The sequence below is a fragment of the Berkeleyomyces rouxiae genome, assembly GCF_048999995.1.
Source record: "Berkeleyomyces rouxiae strain 22BRR77 chromosome Unknown BrBRR77_ptg000002l, whole genome shotgun sequence".
Lineage (NCBI taxonomy): Eukaryota > Fungi > Ascomycota > Sordariomycetes > Microascales > Ceratocystidaceae > Berkeleyomyces > Berkeleyomyces rouxiae.
In genome coordinates this window covers 1,143,911-1,163,361 of record NW_027396492.1, presented here as the reverse complement: position 1 = coordinate 1,163,361, position 19,451 = coordinate 1,143,911, and the positions used below count along the sequence as shown (strand labels likewise).

The 19,451-nt window shown below is 50.1% G+C and overlaps 5 protein-coding genes across 5 annotated transcripts; 2 read left to right on the top strand and 3 right to left on the bottom strand.

Annotated features, from left to right (window-relative positions):
• Positions 1-212: 212 nt before the first annotated feature.
• Positions 213-3,690, bottom strand: BROUX77_001873 (uncharacterized protein; the record flags this gene model as incomplete). The annotated part of the gene is made up of 2 exons (XM_073746350.1): positions 213-2,252; positions 2,326-3,690. 2 exons carry the CDS (start codon positions 3,688-3,690, stop codon positions 213-215), a joined length of 3,405 nt encoding a protein of 1,134 aa, XP_073606955.1.
• A 1,674-nt stretch (positions 3,691-5,364) lies between these two features.
• On the bottom strand, positions 5,365-7,086 carry BROUX77_001872 (uncharacterized protein; the record flags this gene model as incomplete). Its single annotated transcript, XM_073746349.1, has 1 exon — positions 5,365-7,086. The coding sequence occupies one exon, from the start codon at positions 7,084-7,086 to the stop codon at positions 5,365-5,367; it is 1,722 nt and encodes a 573-aa protein (XP_073606954.1).
• Positions 7,087-8,877: 1,791 nt separating this feature from the next.
• Positions 8,878-12,067, top strand: BROUX77_001871 (uncharacterized protein; the record flags this gene model as incomplete). The annotated part of the gene is made up of 2 exons (XM_073746348.1): positions 8,878-10,078; positions 10,140-12,067. The coding sequence occupies 2 exons, from the start codon at positions 8,878-8,880 to the stop codon at positions 12,065-12,067; spliced, it is 3,129 nt and encodes a 1,042-aa protein (XP_073606953.1).
• Positions 12,068-14,396: 2,329 nt separating this feature from the next.
• Positions 14,397-16,742, top strand: BROUX77_001870 (uncharacterized protein; the record flags this gene model as incomplete). The annotated part of the gene is made up of 3 exons (XM_073746347.1): positions 14,397-14,966; positions 15,038-15,568; positions 15,624-16,742. 3 exons carry the CDS (start codon positions 14,397-14,399, stop codon positions 16,740-16,742), a joined length of 2,220 nt encoding a protein of 739 aa, XP_073606952.1.
• Positions 16,743-17,414: 672 nt separating this feature from the next.
• On the bottom strand, positions 17,415-18,847 carry BROUX77_001869 (uncharacterized protein; the record flags this gene model as incomplete). Its single annotated transcript, XM_073746346.1, has 2 exons — positions 17,415-18,611; positions 18,677-18,847. 2 exons carry the CDS (start codon positions 18,845-18,847, stop codon positions 17,415-17,417), a joined length of 1,368 nt encoding a protein of 455 aa, XP_073606951.1.
• Between the last annotated feature and the right edge of the window lie 604 nt (positions 18,848-19,451).

Here is a 19,451-nt window from a genome sequence, read left to right as displayed (position 1 = left end):
TACAGCTTTGTTAGGCATAACCCCACATTTCCTAATCATCACAACAGAACAAACATTAGGTCAACGACTTGCAAAACATGAACGTTAAATATAGCCAAGTCAAGACTTGGAAAACATTTCATATAAACAGCGCATAATTTAGTTAGTTGTAGCTCTAAATTATGTAATCATCAATTGGTATAGCTTCAAGCACCCAGTGAGCTCATGGCCACTCACACCACGGCTGTATTTTCACGGCACGCCTCGTCGTTCTCGCCAGTCGGTGTTTTTGTTATTTCTTGACACCGGCTCATGACATCCAAGCACAACTGTTCATCCATGCCGTTCGATTTTCCCCAGCCGCTCTGAATCCACGCCTCAATACTCCTGGCTATCGAAAGGATAGTAGCACGGTGCAGTGCGGCTGTGGTATTTCTGCGGAGCAGCGTTTCCATGACTTGCAATGCGGCCACGCAACTCAGCAGCGATGGGAAGTTTGGTACACATCTAGAAATGCTGCGAAGCTGCGACGAGATGGCCTCGTCCATGGCGCAATTTTGATGCAACATCGGCATAGAAAGGGCACACTTCAGTGAGAAATGTAGGTCACTGAATGCAAAGGCACCAAAATCGGACTGGTGAAGTATTTGAGTGGCCGATGAGATGTATCGGTTGCAGCTTCCTTTCACAAGCAGAGCATGGGCGATTGCAGCCCGAGCCCGAGTATAAGCCCTCGCTGGAGATGTGCTAATTGCGAGGTCTAGATCGGCGCCGATGGTTGCCTGCGCAGAAGCAATATTAGCGTTACGGGTGGCGAGAGTGTGGATCAGTGCTCGATGTATCAGGGATTCGGACCACCAAATGGCAACAGCGTCCAAGGGAGCACATGAAAGAAGCTGGCTATTAAATGACTCTGTGGGATTCCAAACGGTCTGTGTAGCCTTGAGGATGACATGACGCGTAAGCACATCATCGTGCTCTTGTTCTAGAAGCAAGGCTAGATGTTGCGCAATGTCATTGTTGAAATCGTCTCGGGCATCGGAGTACATGCCCTTGAGTCTATTTAATGCACGACAAAGATGTCTAGCCTCATTCCAGTATGATCGAGAAAGACACAAGGCAGCAGAGTCGAAGCGAAAGAAATTGACACTTCCAGCAGCCTGAGCAAGAATTTGTACATGAAGGGCCTTGCGCATCAAATGGCCGGGAGTAGTCGGGAAAGTCATGGACGAAAGGAAGGTAAAGAGGAGCCTTTGAAAACCAACGCTTTTATCGTTGCCAGAAAGTTGGGTATCAATGATTTTGGACCATGCATGAATACGTTCCGCCTCTTCATCATCATTGCGGCGGAAGAAACACTGGTAGCTATGCAGCCCAAAAACAAAGAAAACCACAAGTTCAGCAACTTTGATAGACAAAGCAAGCACTCCAGCAATGGGGTTCGACCAACAAGGAAACCATATCTTGCCGGAATTGTATTCTGAGGGCAGTCCCCGGGTCTCGGCCATTGACGCAATAGGAGAAGATGTAGACATGGTGGACTCAGATATCTCCGTTGGCCGCTTTTGCTTGCGTGTTAAGACCAGGGGGCCAAAGAAACATAAAACAATGCCAATCATCACCAAAAGTTTGACTGTGAGCAAGATATGTGGTGGTGATATGTTGTGTCCCAGAACGTTGAAATGCATGCGAGAAACAACAGAGTTGATGAGATACGCAGGAAACCCTGAGAGTCCGCGCCCTTCTGGTTGTTCTGTACTCTGTTCATCTTCTCGAAAGGCCTCAAGAATCATGAGACCAGCCAGAGAGCCGACCATCAGCTTCCCATAGTTATTTCCCCCATTTTGGTAGCGAGCTTGCTGCATTTGTTGTTGTTGTTGATGTATTGTTTGTTGGCGGCTGCCCACCGGTGAAGTAAATTGTTGTTGTGGTACCGGATACGGCTGGCCCTGCATTTGAGGCTCCAACAAGCGCTTCATTTCGTCGGGGACTGGAATCATGCCGATAGCTGGAGTTTCCGGAGGTTGTGATGAATCCACATCTACTTGGGGAGACATGTACTGAGAGGGACCAGGTGTTTGAGCGGCGGCGGCGGCGGCGTACTGCATAGACATGAGGTTGGGAGGAAGCGGACCCAAAGTTCCGCTCATTGCACCAGCCATGAATAGTTTTTCAAAGGCCTGTATGCGACGTTGCATTGCTAGATTCTCGTCGATGAGACGATTATTTCGCTTTTCAAGATGCCGAATGTACTCGGTAGCTTTGCTTAGGACCTGAGGGTGAGGTTAGCTTTGATGATGAAGTTTGGAAAGGCGATTGAATGCTGCGGCGATATATCTGACATACAGTTGCTTTGTTGAGCTTATGAGCAGGTGTAAGCCCATGAAGTTCCTCCCGGTCTTCGGTGGTGTCCTCGCCTCGGGCACTCTTGGACATGATTCTTAAGCTGGGAACGGAGTCGCGCAAGTATGCTATTTTGTCATTGAGGTTGGTTCGATATCGCTTCTCAATCATATTGTGGGCTGTCTTTTTTACGGGGCCGCCATCCTCATCATCCTCCTCGTCATCATCGTCCTCAGCAGAAACCTTGCGTTTTTTGGTGGTAGAAGACCTAGGGCCGTCAATGTCCATAGGAGTATTGCCGTGTGAGTCCTCCGTAGCCTCAAATGGCGCCGGAGTATTCACGCCGGAAGGCGAGTAATACCGTAAATGCGGTGGTGGCATTTTAATGGACTTGAGGCGATCAAGCTGTGCAGGTGTTAGTTTGCCAGCAGCCTCTGGAGATATGGCGTCAAGGCTACTAGAAGAAGGAGATTGTTGAAAAGCAGCCGATGCAAGTGATGATTGATGGGGAAATAGAGCCTGGAGTTGTTGAAGCCGAAGTTGCTGCAGATGGAGGTTCTGCTCCTGTGGAGAGAGAACGCTGAGATCCCAGGCGGAGGGATATGTGGGGGCGTTCGTAGGGTTAGTAGAAGCGGTAGTTGGAAGAGGGCCGCCGACAGAAGCGGAAGCGTTGAAGGCAGGGGTACCAGCAGCTTGCGGCCAGTCAGAAAGATTGAGGTTGAGGTTGTTGAAGTAGTAGGGATGAGCCTGGGGTTGGAGCTGATGCTGAGGATGGGACTGGGACTGGGACTGAGCCTGGGATGGAGCCTGAGAGCTGGTTCCCAGAGGGGAGTCAATGGAGGGAGACTGAAGGGCAGAAGTTGAAATGTTGTTTTCGTGGATGAAAAGAGGTTTGGGCTGATATTGAGTCTGACGATGGGTGTGCCCCAGGATAGAAGCCGAATCTTGGTTCTGAGGCTGGTCAGAGCCTTGGGTAGCATCGACAATCTGCGGAGACTGTTGTTGTTGGTTCTGAAGCTGATGCTGATGCTGAGAATGGGACGATAGGTGATGCTGGGCCTGAGCTTGGACTTGGGCGTGGTCTAAAGGAGGCTGAGTCTGAGTCTGGACCTGAACCCGGGCATCAGAAGAGCCCGCAGTGGGAAAAGAAGGAGACACGTGCAAGTCTTGAGCCACAGGAGAGTAAAGAGAGTCGTTGGCACCTGCACCGACACTGGCACTGGCACTGACATTGACACCGGACCCGGTAGGCAGCGTGGTGGTGGAGGAGGAGAGAGGTCCAAACGAAGTGCCCTCGGATGGAGCAGCAGGAGGGCGAACAGGACCCTCAGGGCCAGAAAGCCTCCCATGACACGCCTGATCCGCCATCTATGGACAAGAGCGACGGTCCTCTGGCCTGGCGTCCGTGTTCCTTGTGCTTCAGCGACAGCAAAGCAATGGCTGCGAATCCACGCACAACTAGCTCTGAAACGGCAAACTGGCGAATTATGCAATTGTGGTCTGACATGCGACGGCCCCCGGGGGGTCGATCGGCAGAGGGAGACAAGATGACTGAGAAAATAGAGCACGGAGACGGCCCGCCCAGGCTGGTGGCTCGATGGGCAGGGTGTGGCAATAGAGGTGATCGTATGAGGAACGGGGAGAAGGAGGAGGGGCAGCGGCGGGAGATGTGAAATAGCAAAGCAGAAAAGGAATAGCGGCCTGGAAGGGCTAGCGATGCTGTGGCGCCTGGAATCAGGGCAGAGCAGGCGTTACAGCGGGCCGTAGCAGCAAAGATGATGGCACGAAGCCCTGGAGCAGCGTGAGATTCAGTCTACAACAGCGACTTGCTTAGTACTGTTGTGTCGACCAATCAACTGGCGGCCTGGCTGCCAGCGAAGAGAGAAGGAGGATACGATGGGCAAGGCTGTAGCCTTCGTGCATTTGGCTAGAGAACAACCGGCACAAGGGTGGCAGCAAAATTAGAAGTGCAGACACAGCAGATGCGCCGTGTGTCTGCCCTGCCAGCTTGGACGGCCGTATAGTGCAAGTACATATGTACATACAGTAACTAGTTAACTACAGAATTTGTATAGTTACAGGTACACACGAAGCTAAGCTGTATTGTGACACGTCAAACCAAGAGAGAGGAAGAGCCGGCGGTTGGGAAGAGTGAGAGTGCGTCCAAGTGTGGCTGACCAGGATCTGAGGTTCTTGCAGGCAGCCAATCAACAGCCTGCTTGTGAAGCAGCAGGTACAGCCAGACCAAAAAAGACCCAAAAAAAATATTAAAACGACGCCACTCCTGCCTGGTCTCTGCCACAAATCAATCACCCAGAATTAAAGTTTCAGTGCATCGCAAGATGCCGAAGCATTATCGTATGATTTGCGAACGTCCATGGGCTGACTTCTTGTTCCGCTCTCGCGCCTGGTGGGTGGGCTTTTCTCCATGGCGGTCCAGAAGGAACCAAGGATGATCTGAGATGGCTCTTACTCCCTGCATCCAGCTTCTCTCTCTCGCCTGCTTCGAGAAGCTCCCCTTTTCTAGACTTTTTTTTGTTGTGGTTTTCTTTTTTGTTTTTGCAACTACTTTCGTTGGTTATCCAGCTCTGGATCTTTATTTCCGGTTTTCTTCCTGATGATTCCTGCCTTTGTCTTTTCTCCTTCCTTTCCCTTTGTCCCTCCAGTAAATCCCTGCGAAAGAAGAGCCAGGAATTTACCGACACCACACTGGCACAGTTTGTCGGAGTATCACGTGTTAGTCTTGAGTCTCCTCCGTGTCAGAAGCAACCTCAGAAGTAAAAGAAACGGGTAATTAATTCATCGCAAGCACAATGATACCAAACATGTAGACTAGTTACTCAATGACAAAACTCCCATGATATATTGAACATAAAAACGCGGTATTGCTCAAACTACAGCTCAACAATCCACTATCAAAATAACCCCTTCAATTTCTAGTCGAGACTAACCTCCTGTGCAACCAGAAACTCACATAAAAAAAGTGAGCGAGTGACAAAGAATGAAAGAAGAAAACACAAACACTGGATATACACTCCTTGCCTACCAGAGGTCTTCGGAGCTTTGCGCCATCTCTAGAGTCGGCGTCTTGGGTACCATCTTTTTCATACGCTTCCGCTCCTCCCTAGTAACTAGCGAAGGCGTAACCGGCACCACTGGTGAGAACGGTTGATACGGTGTGTAGGGAACACTTGTTCCTGGCGTACCCGCTCCCATAGGCGAAAACGGCATAGTGCGCTCAAACGTAGTCTGCGCAATGGCGCGCGGCGTCGTTACCGACGGTTCATACGCACGCAGCGGAAGCACACCACCTGTGCGGACGGCCGACGGCTGGTTGGGTCGCGAAAAGTTGGAGTTTCTCGGCGACAGCGGTAAAGATAGGCCTGAAGCATTACCACCACCAGTGAATTGGCCTTGAAATTTAGAGGACCGGGGCGAGGCTGGGAGTGCAGGAAAACTGCCCGTAGTTGAGCGGGGAGAAGCTGGCAGACCGACCAAAGGCGCTTGGGACGAGGTTGAAGATGTTGGTTCTTCCTCGGCAACTGAAGCAGAGACGGCGACATTACGCGGAACCTCGGTACCAGTGCTAACCACAGCTCCCAGTGCAGATGCAGAAGACTGTTCTGTATTCTCCAGACGCTCATCAATACTTTGGGCACTAGCTGGTGAAAAGTCCGGAGGGGTGGGCAGGCTCACTGAAGCAGCGCGAACCTTGGAATCCTGAATGTGCGCATCGGTGTGGAACGACTGCTGGTCTGTAGGGATTGGCGGTGGAGAAGCAGGTGCATACATCCGGGGCGCCATGTTGCTCATTTCCTGGGCATCGCGTGGAAATGTGGCAGACTGTGGGGTCATAATAGGTGCCGAGATAGTAAGCTCCCTGGGTGCCCTTCTGCTGCGTGGCGATAGCAACTGCTTGAACAACGATGTTTTAGACTGATGCTTCTCCGCCGCAGGTGTGGACTGGCTCAAGTTTAGGATTCCGGGTTTGGATTTACTCTTTTTAGAAGAAACATCCGACGGCCGACCATGAGCCGCAGACTTGGCTGCGGGCAACGGAGGAGGTTCAAGTCCGAGGCGTTTGGCCTCCTCGTGCTCCAGCACATGGCGGTACATTTCTTCCAACTGTCTGTCTGCCATTTTTTTGTCCGCTTCGACTACTGTTTGGTCAACAGAGCTATCGAATCCAAGAGTGTACTTGGAAGAGACTGGTGAGATATTGGGGTGGATGTTGACCTGTGAAGAGTTTGCAGTCGGAGTCTGTGGTGTCCTTGATGCAAACAGCGACTGAGGAGACTCAAACTTGGATGACGAAGCAACGTTGAGATTCTGGGTCTGCAGAGAAAGAGTAACTGAAGGGACCAGTGCGTTGCGATATGAACCTTGGATAGTTCCTGATTGAGTCGGCTGGATGGGTTCCGGTTGGGAGCTTATGTTCTTAACGTAGAAGGACGTATCAATCTGGGTTTCGGGTTCGTAAAGACCGCTGAGCCGCGCACGTCGACGCTTCGAGAGGATAAGAAGAATAGAGGCGACCAGCACCAAGGAAATAGCGTATGAACCAACAATGCCTCCAATCTGAGCGGGCAGGAAGTTTTTGTCTCCGTCGTTGTCTCGAGTCCGGATGATGGTCGGAAGAGAAGCAGCTCTAGAGGGTGGCAACAAGGCCAGGACACAGGTGAAAAAACAGGCCCGGAATATAGACGGAGACAGGAGTGAGCAAAATGCGAGATTATGAAGAAATAATGAAGGCAACAGTCCCATCGTGTGGCCAAAAGGAGAGCAATAAGAAGAAGGGGCGGGATGGGTTAAGTCGCTGTGGCCTCTTTTAAAAGCCATCCAACGTGAAAAGCAGATATCGCTAAGACAGAATGGTAGCAATGTATCAATAGTGTCTCTTCGTCTTTCGTTTCTTTTCTTTTTCCTTCGTTCTCCGCTTTGCTACTGGGGGGAAGCTAATGCTCGGTGTAGAATTAACAAAAGCAAATCGGGCAAATCGGGATGATGATCGACTCGCAAGTAGAGATTCCGGCCTAACCAAATAGACAAGGCGAAACAGCGGGGGCGGCAAGCTGTATGTGGTTGAGCAACAGCGAGAGGCTATTCGCCAGTTGCGAGTATCAGTGGTTTTTAAAGCGGCGGCTGCTGAAGAGACGATCCAATCTGAACTGGGCCATGGACCAATGTGATGGGAGGGAAAGGAAAGGAAATTAGTGATGGGGCAAGTGAGCGCCAGTCAAGGTTTTAGGACCTAGGGATATCATTAAAACAGCATTGGTTTTTTTCTCAACGGGAAAAAAGAGAAGGAAAAAAAAGCAGAGAAGTCTAGATACCAGTTGGTCAGGGCCACGGGAAGTTGTATCCTGCTCCAGCTGCAGTCTCCTTCTTTGCAAGCCATTCCTTTGACAACCTCGCATACGTCTTTTTAAGATCAACAGCGATGCTTATTGGCTGAGATTCGATTTCTTCCAGCCTTCCTTCGCCTGTTCCTTTGCCAAGATACAGAAAGACTTGGTATAAATCAAGTTGGTGTCACGAGCTTCCGGCCTCACGGGATCTCATGTGACTACACATGACATTAGGAATATGAGACACCGTGTAGAAAGAAATCTGATAGAATAAACGTGGTACTCTGTAAGATCACCGCCGCATTCAAGATACTGCAAGTCGAAAACTGCGGCCCGAAAAAGAAAAAAAAGCAGTTATTGAAATAACGGCCAGTATCAATAATTTCATCAGCTACAAAGAGCCTTGATAGTGCACCACAGGCAAAAAGCCACTCTCAATTTTGATTGGCTGGCATTAGCTAAGCGCCGACGTTGAAGTTGACTGGGGCTCCGATTGGCCGAGGAGACATTTAGATTTTTGGCCCACTTTTCCCGCTAGAGCTGCCGATCCTGTGGGGCGGGAAAAGGCAACTTCCTTCTGGGGCTTTACCTCAACCAACATAGACCCGTGTTTGAAGAGAACTTCAAGAGAGCATGAACTAGGTCACTAGGCAAGTGGGAGTTATCCCTTGACTGGGTCTATTTCATACCCCGCAAGATGGAAATGACGGCATGATTTAGAAGTTCCTTCCGCCCCAAGGGCTTATCTGTAACTGCCTATGCTCCAACCAATCATGTCGCTGGCCGCAACTAAAGTTTCACCCGGCGCTTAAGCTTTCCTTGCAAATGTGACGAATTATTTGAAAATATAAAGAGAATGCGAAGGAAAAAGTGCCGAGAATCTTCAGGTTGTTAAGTACGCATTCGTAAAACAGGAACCGATTGGAGTCTTAGTTACTCAGCAATATCCTTGGTTCACGCTGGAGATGATTGTTAGGGTTTACAGCTTTAACCCACGATTTTAACTCATGGAATATCACGTGATTGCGTGTCGTGTCGTGCCGCGCCGCGTAAAGTGAAGTCACAAGGGGGGCTGTCACCGCGTTACCGCGTCCAATCTACAACACCAAACAAGAAGTCAACAATCGATGACTACCCTGATTCACTCTCTTCTCCGAATCCTGCAGCCTACCTTCATTTGTTATGTTTCGCCCACTTGATTTTCAAAATGCCATCTTCTAGCTCAAGTAGCAGCCAACGCACGACTATTTTAAAGGGCTTAAACCGCCAGCAACACCGGGCAGTCTCCTCCCGTGCTGACACGGTCGCCATCCTTGCTGGGCCGGGATGCGGAAAAACCCACACGCTGACGTCCCGCGTGGCGTTTCTTGTTGAGGAGATGGGATATCAGCCCTGGAACATCATCGTGGCCACCTTCACCGTCAAGGCCGCGCGTGAAATGCGTGAACGCATCGGCAAGCACCTTGGCGAAAAGCAGCAGAGAAAGTTGATTTTGGGCACGTTCCATAGCATCGCAGTTCGTTATCTGCGCTTCTACGGCCATTTGATCGGCCTGCCAAAAAAGTTCGGCATCATGGATGACACCGATTGCCGGTCTATCGTGAAACGGATCTTCCAGCGGCTTGGTATAGAAGACGTCCAGCCACGCGATATTCTTTCTTTCATCAGTAAGGAAAAGTCTAAAAGCCCGTACTTTAGTGAAGAGGAGCATGCGGAAGCGCCGTCTACCCAGTCTCGTGTAAATTCCCAAGGCATCACCGTCAAAAAACCTCCCAAACCACCAACATATATCAAGGTCTACGAAGAATACCAGGCTCATCTCAAAGCCACCGACACGCTTGATTTTGACGATCTGCTAATTCGTTGTGTTGAGCTGTTGCAACAACACCCACATTGCGTGGCAAACATTGAGGCTGTTCTGATTGATGAATACCAAGACACCAATGGCATGCAGTATGAGCTTCTCAAACTGTTTGCATCAGCAAAGAAGCGTGTCACGGTAGTTGGTGACCCGGACCAGAGCATCTATGGCTGGCGCGCAGCGGAAATAAGAAACTTGCAGCGCCTACTAGCCGAGTTCCCTGGTACTGAGGAGGTTGCACTAGAGGAGAACTACCGGTCATCTACCCAGATTATAGATACGGCCGTGCAGGTTATCAAGCAAGATACAAAACGTTACGATAAGGTATTAGCCCCGGTACACGGCAAAGGAACACGGCCTACACTTCGACGACTAGCTACAGCGAAGGACCAGGCCGATTGGATAGCCATGGAGATACGACGTGTGATCGACATGACTGCCAAAACTCTCAAATGGGACGACATCGCCATTCTACTACGATCTTCTTCATCATCACGGCTAATTGAATCTTCCTTAACTAATCAGCGTATAAAATACCGGATGGTTGGTGAGTGATGGCGACTATTAAACTATTTAAAAGTTCCACATTGCGCTAACACGTATTTCAGGCGGTCGCAAGTTCTACGAGCGTGCAGAGATCAAGATTGTAGTTGACTACCTTCGTGCCATTAATCAACCAAAGCACAACGACGTAGTGTCGCGAATACTCAATGTACCCAAGCGCGGGTTTGGTGCCAAAACCATCATTGACTTACTTCGGGAAGCAGAAAGGTTCACTATCCCACTTTGGGATATGCTACTCCAACACGTCCGTGGCGAGCGCAAGTCCAGTGTCAAGTTTAACAAGACTCAGGAGCAAGAGCTCTATAAACTCATCGGTATAATAAACAATGGGCGTACGCGACTCCGCCTTGGCGCTGAGGGGAAGCCATTTGATCTGGTAAAGTTGTTGGACTATCTCATCAAGACACTCCAGTTACAGGGCTACCTGAAGGCGACTTACAAAGAAGACCACGAGACACGCTGGGAAAATGTGGAGGAGTTCGTCAAAAATGTCAGAGAGTTTGTTGAATCTTCTATGACAGAAGACGAGACGCTGCCAGAAAATGAGGGTGTTCACCAGCAGAAACACATGGACATGCTGGATCGTTTTCTGACCAACGTCGCTCTTACTTCAGAGCCTCAAGAGGGTCGGAAGGACGATGGAGCGCAAGATGGGAATCTTGGACAAGTCACTATTTCCACTATACACGCTGCCAAGGGCTTAGAATGGCCGGTTGTCTTTGTACCCAACGTGTCTAGTGGCTCTATTCCTAACTCCCGGACTGACGACATTGATGAGGAGCGGCGCTTACTCTATGTCGCCATGACTCGGGCCAAGGCTCTACTCTACCTGAGCTTTCCTGCCCGTGACAAGCTTTGGAGCGGCGAGTGGGCCCAATGTGAAATATCCTGCTTTCTTAGTGCGACGCAGAAGATGTTTGCCCCAAGGGGACCGTCATTCACACGAGACGCCCTAGATATTATTGGTCAGATCCTTGGTCGAGATGTTCCTTCTGTCGACTACGTTTATAAGAATCTGCCTGAAATGGCCATCACTGAGGATGATCACTATCCTGAAGTTCCTCCAACCAAGAGACCGGACAGCGAGTTGGAAGGCTTGGAAAACGGACAGGATGGCCGTAGCAAACGACCCCGTGTGAAGCTTCAATCAGGCGGAATCCCGGATCCGAACGCCAACTGGAATACTGAATACTCTACGACCATGCAACAGAGTGCCAACTTCACTGTCGGTTTTGTATCAGCTAGCTCGCATCATGCTACGCTTGGCACACAGAGCACAGGCAAAGTCAATGGTGCAGAAAACAAGAATCCGTACCCTAGGTCAGTGAAACAGTCTGGCAGTCGCAATCTCATGGACATGGGTTTCAAAGGTACAAGGGGCACGGGCACGAATCTTTCGTCGGTACACGCGGATACCGCCCAAAATCTTGCATCCAGCGCCCGCCCCCGATCCATTACAAATACAGTATCTCGATCAGGGCCAAACTCCGCCTCAACATCTTATCTACCGCCAGCTAGATCGACGACCATTAACTCGCAACTCACAAAGCACTCACTTGGCGCTGGCAGGGGGGCTATAAGACCTTGCAATTCTGCGGCGCCCAATCCAAAGGCCAGCAATTCCCTCACCTCACCTGAAAAGTTTACGCAACAAAAAGGGGTGTATCCCCAGTTCTCGAGCTCGCCAATGCGTCCCGACAACGATAACAAACAACAGCGACCAGGGATATCGTCAGTTGATGTGAAAGCCGACGACGACGATGATGAAGTCATTATCATCGATAAGCCAGCACAAACTATGCACAGCACAACCATGACGACCACATTTGGTGGGTTCCATCGACCGACCCAAATCAACCGACTCAGTGGCCCGCAGCAGATCAATAGAATCTCCAAGTTGAATAGACCTCCCGTGACGTCAGGAAACAAACCGTTTAAGAAACTCACGATTGTCAAACGGAATGGGCTTTGAGGTTAGATGAACTAGAATGGGTAATTTAGAGTTAAGCGAACGACATTAGGTTCTTTAAAGCGCATATGGTCAATCGACATGTTTTATCTTTGTCAATTGTGAAAATGAATGAGTGATGGGTTTCAACCTTGCGGATAACCCTACATTATCTTGCCAGCCCTAGGGTTATAATATCAATCATCAAACCCGAGGTGACGACGTGACAAGTATCTTAACATCCGAGAAATACAGAGCGAGAAGACCAAGAACCTTTTGTCACGCTGTCGCTAAAACTCCCCTTGCAGAGGGATATCAAGTCAACGTTAGTGTGCGATATCCTGTGCGAGAGCCGAAATAGTCGGAGTCTACGGTGATACGGCGACGGTAGAATCGTGAGGGAAAGGCCGGCTGATTCTCTAGATAAGGAAATCAACAATGGAAATCCATGGGCTGTGTAGTTATGCTGTGTGCCAGGGTATAGACGGCCGGGCAAAAAAGGGGAGAACATGGAGATTATGTGCAAGCTGGTCCAGTATGTCAAGGTAACAGAATGTCAATATATGGGAAAACTTTGGAATAAGGATAACTGGTTGACTGGAAATCAAGGAGTCGTTCATTTTGACTGCATTTAGGAGCTATGACATCACGCCCATCTCGTTGAATGGAGTTGGTGATGAGCATGCACAAGAAGTACGTGCACTAGGAGTCTTTGCTCCGATGCCACTCTACACGTGTGTTGTGGTACGGGTAGTTAGGGATAGAAGCCGTAGATCGCAATGCGGCTGTCTATTGCAGTGGCGCTAGACTGGAAGGGAGAAATTCTATGCAGATCTAAAGGGCAATCTGTATATCGAAGAGTCCAAATCTAGAGGGATTCAGAGATGAGATGGGACCGGGGGTACTTATTCCAGAGCACACACGAAACAGGTGCCAAAAATAGACGCCGGCCGCTGCTGAGATTTGGCCTCTTTTTCTGTCGCGCTTCTTGGACAGGCCCGCGAATGTTGGGAGAGTGGGTAGGCGCAAATACCTGCGCGTGGAGGCTTGCGAAAGGCGTAGTATATTGGCAGGGCTATACGTGAGTTTATGGGAGAGTCAAAGCCACAAACATCACATGAAGACGCCATGCTGAGCATGACATCTTGATTCTTGCTTTGGGATGGACTCTGAATCATATCTAGCTGGCTTGCAGAATGTGCGGACGGCTTCTAGGAAAGTCATTCGATGGAGTGCGATGGAGTGCGATGGTGTGAATAGTAGGGCAACATTTTGCGAGGTTACCTGTAGATTTCAGATAAAAATAGACATCTGGTCTAGTGATTCAAGAGGCTTGTTTTAGCCAAGATGGATGGATTAAGCGCACGTCAAGTCTAACCAGAAAACAGAATGGCAATAAGAACACAAAAGCCGAAGGAGTGAAGACGCTCTATGATACCAGACTAAAGAGAACCCGGCCAGAAGCAGTGGGTGGTCATGACGGTCATGACAGCAGGAGCGGTGCCAGAATGAACGATTGAGAACAGAAAGACGCTCGCCTCCACCAGCAAGACAGAACAACAATAAGAAGAAAGAGACTGCCGCACTTGACGCCAAGCCGGGCTAGTAAATCTGTCCGTCGAGGCCGCTTGTGGAGGTATCAATGCACGCGGTGCACGGTGCCATTTGTCAGTGGAACCCGAGTGAGTGCAGGCATGGGAGGTAACTACTTGGCTAGTTTACTAGTTATAACTACCTGTTTGTACCTTGTACTTTAGTTGTGCAAGTGCAGGGCCCCTCCATTGAAGATAGCAAGCAATTACCCCCTTGATCGCCACCACCATGAGCCGAGTGGTGGAGCTATGCTGTGTATAGGGAAGTAGGGAAGTAGGGAAGGAGGGAAGGAGGGAAGGAGGAAGCAAGCAACCCGAGTCACTTGCATCTCGATAGGGAAGAACTAAACCATTTAGAAAGCGGCGGCCAGCCCGAGTCCTGCCAGGGAAGCCATGTCAGCGACGAACAAATCCACCGAATCGGTGTCCCATGCTTCGCTTTGCGTCTGTATCTTGGGCCTTTTTATCGAGGGCTGCTCGCTCGACTGGATATAAAACTGACAGGTACCCTTGTGATATCTTGGTGTTTGAGAAGTCTTGGACTTGGCAGGACAGACAACAGGCCTTCCAGTCATCTTACCGCAGATACCGGACTGACTTTCTCGAGTTCTTATTTTCTTTTGCATTTCCTTTTGTTTCCTTTGCATCTTGCGCACTCATTCATTCATTCTCATTCGTTCCATTTTGCGTCAAACCCTCATTCACTCTCTCATTCGCACCTGCACACACCCTCCACCTATCTGGCTGACTCTCCTCCAACCATGTCTTTTATTTCCTTGGCCGGACAGCGCCCTCTGGGCCTGTTCTCGGCTCTATCTCTCGCTCTCATGCTACTAACACTCTTCGTTTCTCCCATTTCTGCACTCTCCCTGCCCCGCGCTGAAACCACTGAGCGTGGTGACAAGTACATGATCGGCGCTGGCCGTGGCGACATCACCGGCCCTGTCGTCGAGATCAACATGGCTGGCTACGCCGATCTTGCGCAGTCTGGCACTGGTCTCCGCCAGCGTATTTACAGCCGTGCTTTCATTTTTGGCGATGTTCAGAAGCCTGAGGATCGTGTGGTTTACATCGTCCTGGACACCCAGAGTGGTGACACGGCCATCCGCAACGGTATTCTTGAGGGCTTGGCCAAGCTCGGCGATGAGTACAAAGTTTACAACCGCAACAACATTGCCATTACCAGCACCCACAGCCATTCCGGTGTTGGCGGCTACTACAACTATCTCCTGCCTCAAGTCACCAGCCTTGGCTTTGAAAAGCAGAACTACCAGGCCATTGTCGATGGCGCCGTTCTTTCCATTCAGCGGGCCCACCAGAACCTGACCACTGTGAGTATTATTAACATGGCATGACTAGAAGCCACAAATTGCTGACTCTCCTTCTCTCCTTTTCTCTCTAGGGCTACATCGACATGACTACCACTGACATTGAAGACGGTGGCATCAACCGTAGTCTCTGGTCCTACATGCAGAACCCCCAGGAGGAGCAGGACCTGTACGGAAGCTCCGTCGAAAAGACCATGTGGGTACTCCGCCTGCAGCGCGAGTCGGACAACAAAAGCATTGGCCTCGTCTCCTGGTACGCCACTCACGGCACCTCTCTGCTGCAGAACAACACTCACATTGCCGGCGACAACAAGGGCGTGGCCGCGTACCTTTTTGAGAAGGACATGGAAAAGGACGACTCCGCTGCTGAGGGGTTTGTTGCTGCCTTCAGTCAGTCCGCCATGGGCGATGTCTCACCTAACGTCCTTGGAGACTGGTGTGATGATGGCTCAGGCCAGCAGTGCAACTTTGAAAACAGCACTTGCAGCGACGGTCGCTCGCAGTCTTGCCGCAGCAGAGGCCCCATGTTCGACAAGCTTGATCTTGGTGTGAGCAGCTGCTATGAGATTGGCCGTCGTCAGTACTCTGGAGCCAAGTCTGCTTGGGTAAGTCCTACCCCTCTTGATGCTCAAGATGTTTGCTTCTAACCTTTATTGATAGGAATCCATGGGAACCAAGTCGACCAAGATTGTTGGTTCCACTGTCAAGAGCTACCACTTCTTCCATGATATGAGAAACGCCGAGTTCACCAACCAGAAGGGAGAGGTTTTCAAGACCTGCCCCGCTGCTTTGGGCTACTCCTTTGCTGCCGGTACTAGTGACGGTCCTGGCTTTGCCGACTTCACCCAGAATGATACTGGCGAGCCCGATGCCAACCCGTTCTGGAAACTTGTGTCGGGTGCTCTTAAGAACCCCTCTGATGAACAGAAGAAGTGCCACGAGCCCAAGCCCATTTTGTTTGATATCGGCGAGCTGGATACACCCTACGCTTGGGGTGCCAACATCATTGACATGCAGTCGCTGCGTATTGGCCAGCTCATCATCATGGTTGGTTCGGGTGAAATCACTACCATGAGTGGTCGTCGCTGGCGCAAGGCTGTGGCCGAAGCTGCTACCAAGCAGGACATTACTTCGGGTGCTGACCCTATTGTGGTGAACAGTGGACCCGCCAACACGTACTCTCACTACGTCACCACGCCCGAGGAGTATGACGTGCAGCGTTACGAGGGTGCGTCGACACTGTATGGCCGTAACACACTCGATGCCTACATCAACCTCACCCTTAGCAGCCTGCACTACCTGGCACCCACCTCTACCGAGCTGCCCGAGAGTGGCCCGCTGCCCCCGGACAACCGTGAAGACTCTATCAGTCTAGCCCCTGGTGTTGTCATGGACAACGAGCCCGATGACAAGTCCTTCGGTGACTGCGTTGCTCAGCCTCAGACAACTGTGTCACTCGGTGCCATTGCCAACGCTACCTTTGTTGGTGCCAACCCCCGCAACAATCTGCGTCTTGAAGGAACTTTTGCCGCTGTTGAGAAAAAGCAGGGCGACTCATGGGTTCAGGTACGAAATGACTACGACTGGCACCTGATCTACTCGTGGACCCGGACCAATACCCTTCTGGGCCACAGTGAGGTCTCCATCACGTGGGAGGTGGAACAGGACACCGAGCCGGGCACTTACAGATTGGTGTACTATGGAGATTCCAAGGGTCTTCTCAGCGATGATACCGATGCCTTTGAAGGGCGCAGCAATGAGTTCCAGGTCGCAGCCTAGAGTGCGAGCGATCACCACCAGAGCGGCGTGTCTTGCCCAAGGGTAGCCCTGGCTATTCACAACACCCTCTACATCCTTGGACTTCTGTACATCACCTTCTAAGGTATATGTCGCTCGCCGGACGGGAAGCCAATCAACCTTTTTCTTTCTTGCTTGTTCATATTCTGTTTTTGTTACTATTATTAGGTGTTATTATTGACGTTAACTACACATACAATACATATTAAGTTGGTTCCACAATAAATGATACTGCATTTGCTGAATTTCATTCACTAACTAGTTAGTACAATTTGGGTGAAGTAGCTCCCCTGAGAAGTTCACCCAACTTTCACTTATCATACATACTTCTAAGATAGAGAGGAGATAGGATAGTGAGTGAATGTACGGAAGGTGCAAATTTAAGCTTAGTAGGTTTCCACGTTTGTTCCCTTGAGTTGCAGCTCAGCACTACTTGTGATAGATGGCAAGGTTACTGTATACACCAAAATGGGGGGGCATTGAACAATTGCGAAACTACTGTCGCAGTTCATCAAAATACTGGTGCACTAGAACTACTTCTCTTTTACATATAGTTATATTGAAAGACACAAGTTACTCTATTTCTATCAAAGTTACATGAAGAAAATGCCCAAACGACATAGAACTAAGCACATACTGCTGCAGTCTAGTTGTCTAGGCACGGCTTCTGCTTGGAACTGTGGAAGTCTCAGAAGCAGTAAGGGCGGCCTTGCCAGCAGCAGCAATATTGACGAAGACGCTGTCAGGGTAGTACAGCTGGTTCTCGCCACACGAAGCCTTGAAGACGCCACCCTGGGCCTTGTAAGAGGTGCTAATCAAAGAATCATCGCCCTGCTTGTCACCGCTGGCCTCCCAGAACATGGCACCACCCAGGCGCTTTTCGCGCAGGAAGTCAACCTTCTTCTCGGCAATCTTGGGCGTATCAAAGGTGATTAGCTGCTTCTTCTTCTCATCGTAGGAGTAGTGGGCGACCGCCTTCTCGTCGTCAAACTCTTGCGCACCAGCAACGGGCAGAGCCTTGTAATCCCAAGCACCAACCTCCCAGGTACCATCGACACCGGGAGTGACAACCTTTCCTTCAGCCGGCTTGGTGAAACTCTTGGCAATACCATCGGTGTTTTCAAACGAGCGGCCGTAAGTAGGCATGCCGAGAATAAGCTTGTGTGAAGGAACACCAGCTTTGAGATAGGCGTCAACAACATCGGCAGTGTTGAGAGGGGTAGCACGCGTATTCTCTTCGGAGGGGTGAAGATTGGCTAGATATCCAGACACCTCACTCCAGCTACCGCCGTAATCGTAGCTCATCAGATTGATGTAATCAAGGATTTCGCCCAGACTCTTTAGGTCGAGCATGCTGTAGTGAGTCGGACTAGCGGGAGCAGCAATGGCCAAAGAATAGTGGTATGATGGAGTGTATACAGCAGCGTAATCGTCCAGCTCCTGTCGGACACGTTTGAGCAGTGCAACGAAATTCTCGCTTTCGGTCTTGGTCTTGGGGTACTCCCAATCAATATCAATGCCGTCAAAGCCCCAGTCACGCATCAGTTTGACGGAGCTTCTAGCGAATTCTGCACGTCCTTTTTCCGTGGAAGCGGCGGCGGGGAAGTTTGAAGACCATGTCCAGCCACCAATTGACAGGAATGTCTTGATGCGGCGGTTTTCCTGCTTGAGCTTGTAAAGCTGGCCAATACAGCCATAGGCCTTGGTCTGGAGAACTCCATCCTCATCAAAGTATAAAGCCGGGCCAACGTCACCGTCGAAAGGCTTCTGGAAATCAGCCCAGACATCACCAGGATAAACTGTACCGTTGTCAAAAAGATTCAAGAAAGCATAGTTGATGTGGGTGATAGTCTTGGGGTTTAGCTTGGAAACGGGGAATTCACGAATTTAAACAGACCTGTTTGTTTGTTAGTCACAAAAAAGTAGACACGATTATGAGGCACATTTGGGGGAGCAACATACCAGTCGGTGTAGTAGACCATGTTCATGAACCCGTCAGGGTTCGAGCTGGTCATCAAGTCGGCGGGCGCGGCACTACCTGTAACCGCGAGGGCCAGAGCACCAGCAATGAGATTCTTGACAGACATATTCGGAAGGTTAAGTGAGTGTGGATTCTGTTTTTTGAGAGAGTGATATTTGAACCTCGCAGTGAGCGTTAAGGTTCAAAGGTGGAAGAAGTAGAAAGAAACGCGGGTTAAAGAGAGACACAGCGAAGAGAAGCTGGAAGAAGGGTGGCTGAAATGAATGATTGTTGTGAATGAAGTGTAGAGAGTGATTAATACGTCGGATAGAAGGTGGTGGTCGTAGACCTTTATACAATGTGGGTGACCCCGTCCGTCCGTGGCATCTTGGCTGCACAAATCTTTTCTCGTCTTAGCTATAGGAGCCAACAAACAAATCGCAGCAAGAGGGCTCGGAATGATCGTATTTGGGAACACAAAGCATAGACATGATGATTATGGGAATAGCGATGGAAACTTTGACGATTCCCACTAGCTACCACCATTATGTGACCGTGCATATTACTGGTATGCCTTTCTATGTATACCTAAAGCCCACTTCCCGGTATCTTCAAAAACCCCTGTCCCCTGCAGCATTCGAGAAACAAGTTCTTCATTCTTGACCCTGTGATACGTAGTTAGCACTAGTTGTGGGGTTCTGGGCTCTCCTACAGCCATAATCACGATGGAC